General features: G+C 47.0%; 1 protein-coding gene across 1 annotated transcript in view; it reads right to left on the bottom strand.

Annotated features, from left to right (window-relative positions):
- LOC101857491 (semaphorin-5A) overlaps nt 1-1009 on the bottom strand; it is a gene marked incomplete in the record, with an annotated part of 95717 nt that overhangs the window by 9390 nt on the left and 85318 nt on the right. Inside the window, 1 exon segment of the mRNA XM_035970501.1 lies at nt 144-357. Coding sequence (XP_035826394.1) covers nt 144-357 — 214 coding nt within the window.

The raw sequence follows: 1009 nt of genomic DNA, 5'->3' as shown, positions 1-1009 counted from the left end.
CCCCCCCCAAAAAAAAAAGCAAGAACAAAAAACAACAACAACAAAAAACAACAACAAACAACAACAAAAACCCCGACATCAACAACAACAACGACAACAACAACAACGATAACATCAACATGAACAACACCAACAAGACCCACCATTGAGCCAGTTGGTGTGCTGCTTCATGGTCCTGAGCCTGGGTGAGTTGCCCAGCTGTCGTGAGATGGCGGGGTCTCGGGCCGAGTAGTCCACGACCGTGGCAGCGTACAGGTCTCCGCGGGACGTGATGAGGGCCGTGGCGTTATAGTTGGGGCTGTACGGGCAGATGCCTCGGCCGTCCTCTGTCTTCTCGGAGGATGAAAGGTGGCTTACCTGATGCGAGGAGGATCAAATTTTGATAAGTGTGTACAAGGGTGAACTATGGTTTAAAATCGTTTGTTTTTTGTGTTTTGTTTTATTTGTTTGTTAGTTTGTTTGTTTGTTTGTTGGGGGGGGGGGTGTTTATGTGTACATATGTATGTGTTTGTGTTACCGGCAGATACTGCGACCATATTCTGTCTTCTCGGCGGCTGATAGATGGCTCACCTGATGAGGGGAGGAAGGGTGGAGAAGGGTGGAGTGCGGACAAATTTTCGTTTTCTTTTCGGGGGGGGGGGGTGTTTATGGGTGCGTAAGTGTGTGTTTGTGTAACGGGCAGATACTGCGACCATAATCTGTCTTCTCGGGGGATGAGAGGTGACTCACCTAGAGAGGGAAGATAATAATATTGCATTATGGTATGGGGGGTTGGGAATGGGTTGGGGACGTGGCGTTATTATAGTCGGAACTGTTCGGGCAGATGCCTTGTCCGTCCTGTGTCTTCTCGGAGGATGAGAGGAAGCTCACCTAGAAAGTGGAATTGGGGGTGGGGGTTGGGTGGAAAGAATTTTAATAAGGGAGTATACGACTGAATCGTGATTTAATGAGTTGTTTTCGTTTTGTTTTTTTTGTTTGTTGCAGTTTTCTGTTTTTCATTTTTTTTTTT

The sequence above is a fragment of the Aplysia californica genome, unplaced genomic scaffold, assembly GCF_000002075.1.
Source record: "Aplysia californica isolate F4 #8 unplaced genomic scaffold, AplCal3.0 scaffold00275, whole genome shotgun sequence".
Lineage (NCBI taxonomy): Eukaryota > Metazoa > Mollusca > Gastropoda > Aplysiida > Aplysiidae > Aplysia > Aplysia californica.
Note: the sequence above shows the minus strand (reverse complement) of the source record. Positions and strands in the feature narration are given on the sequence as shown.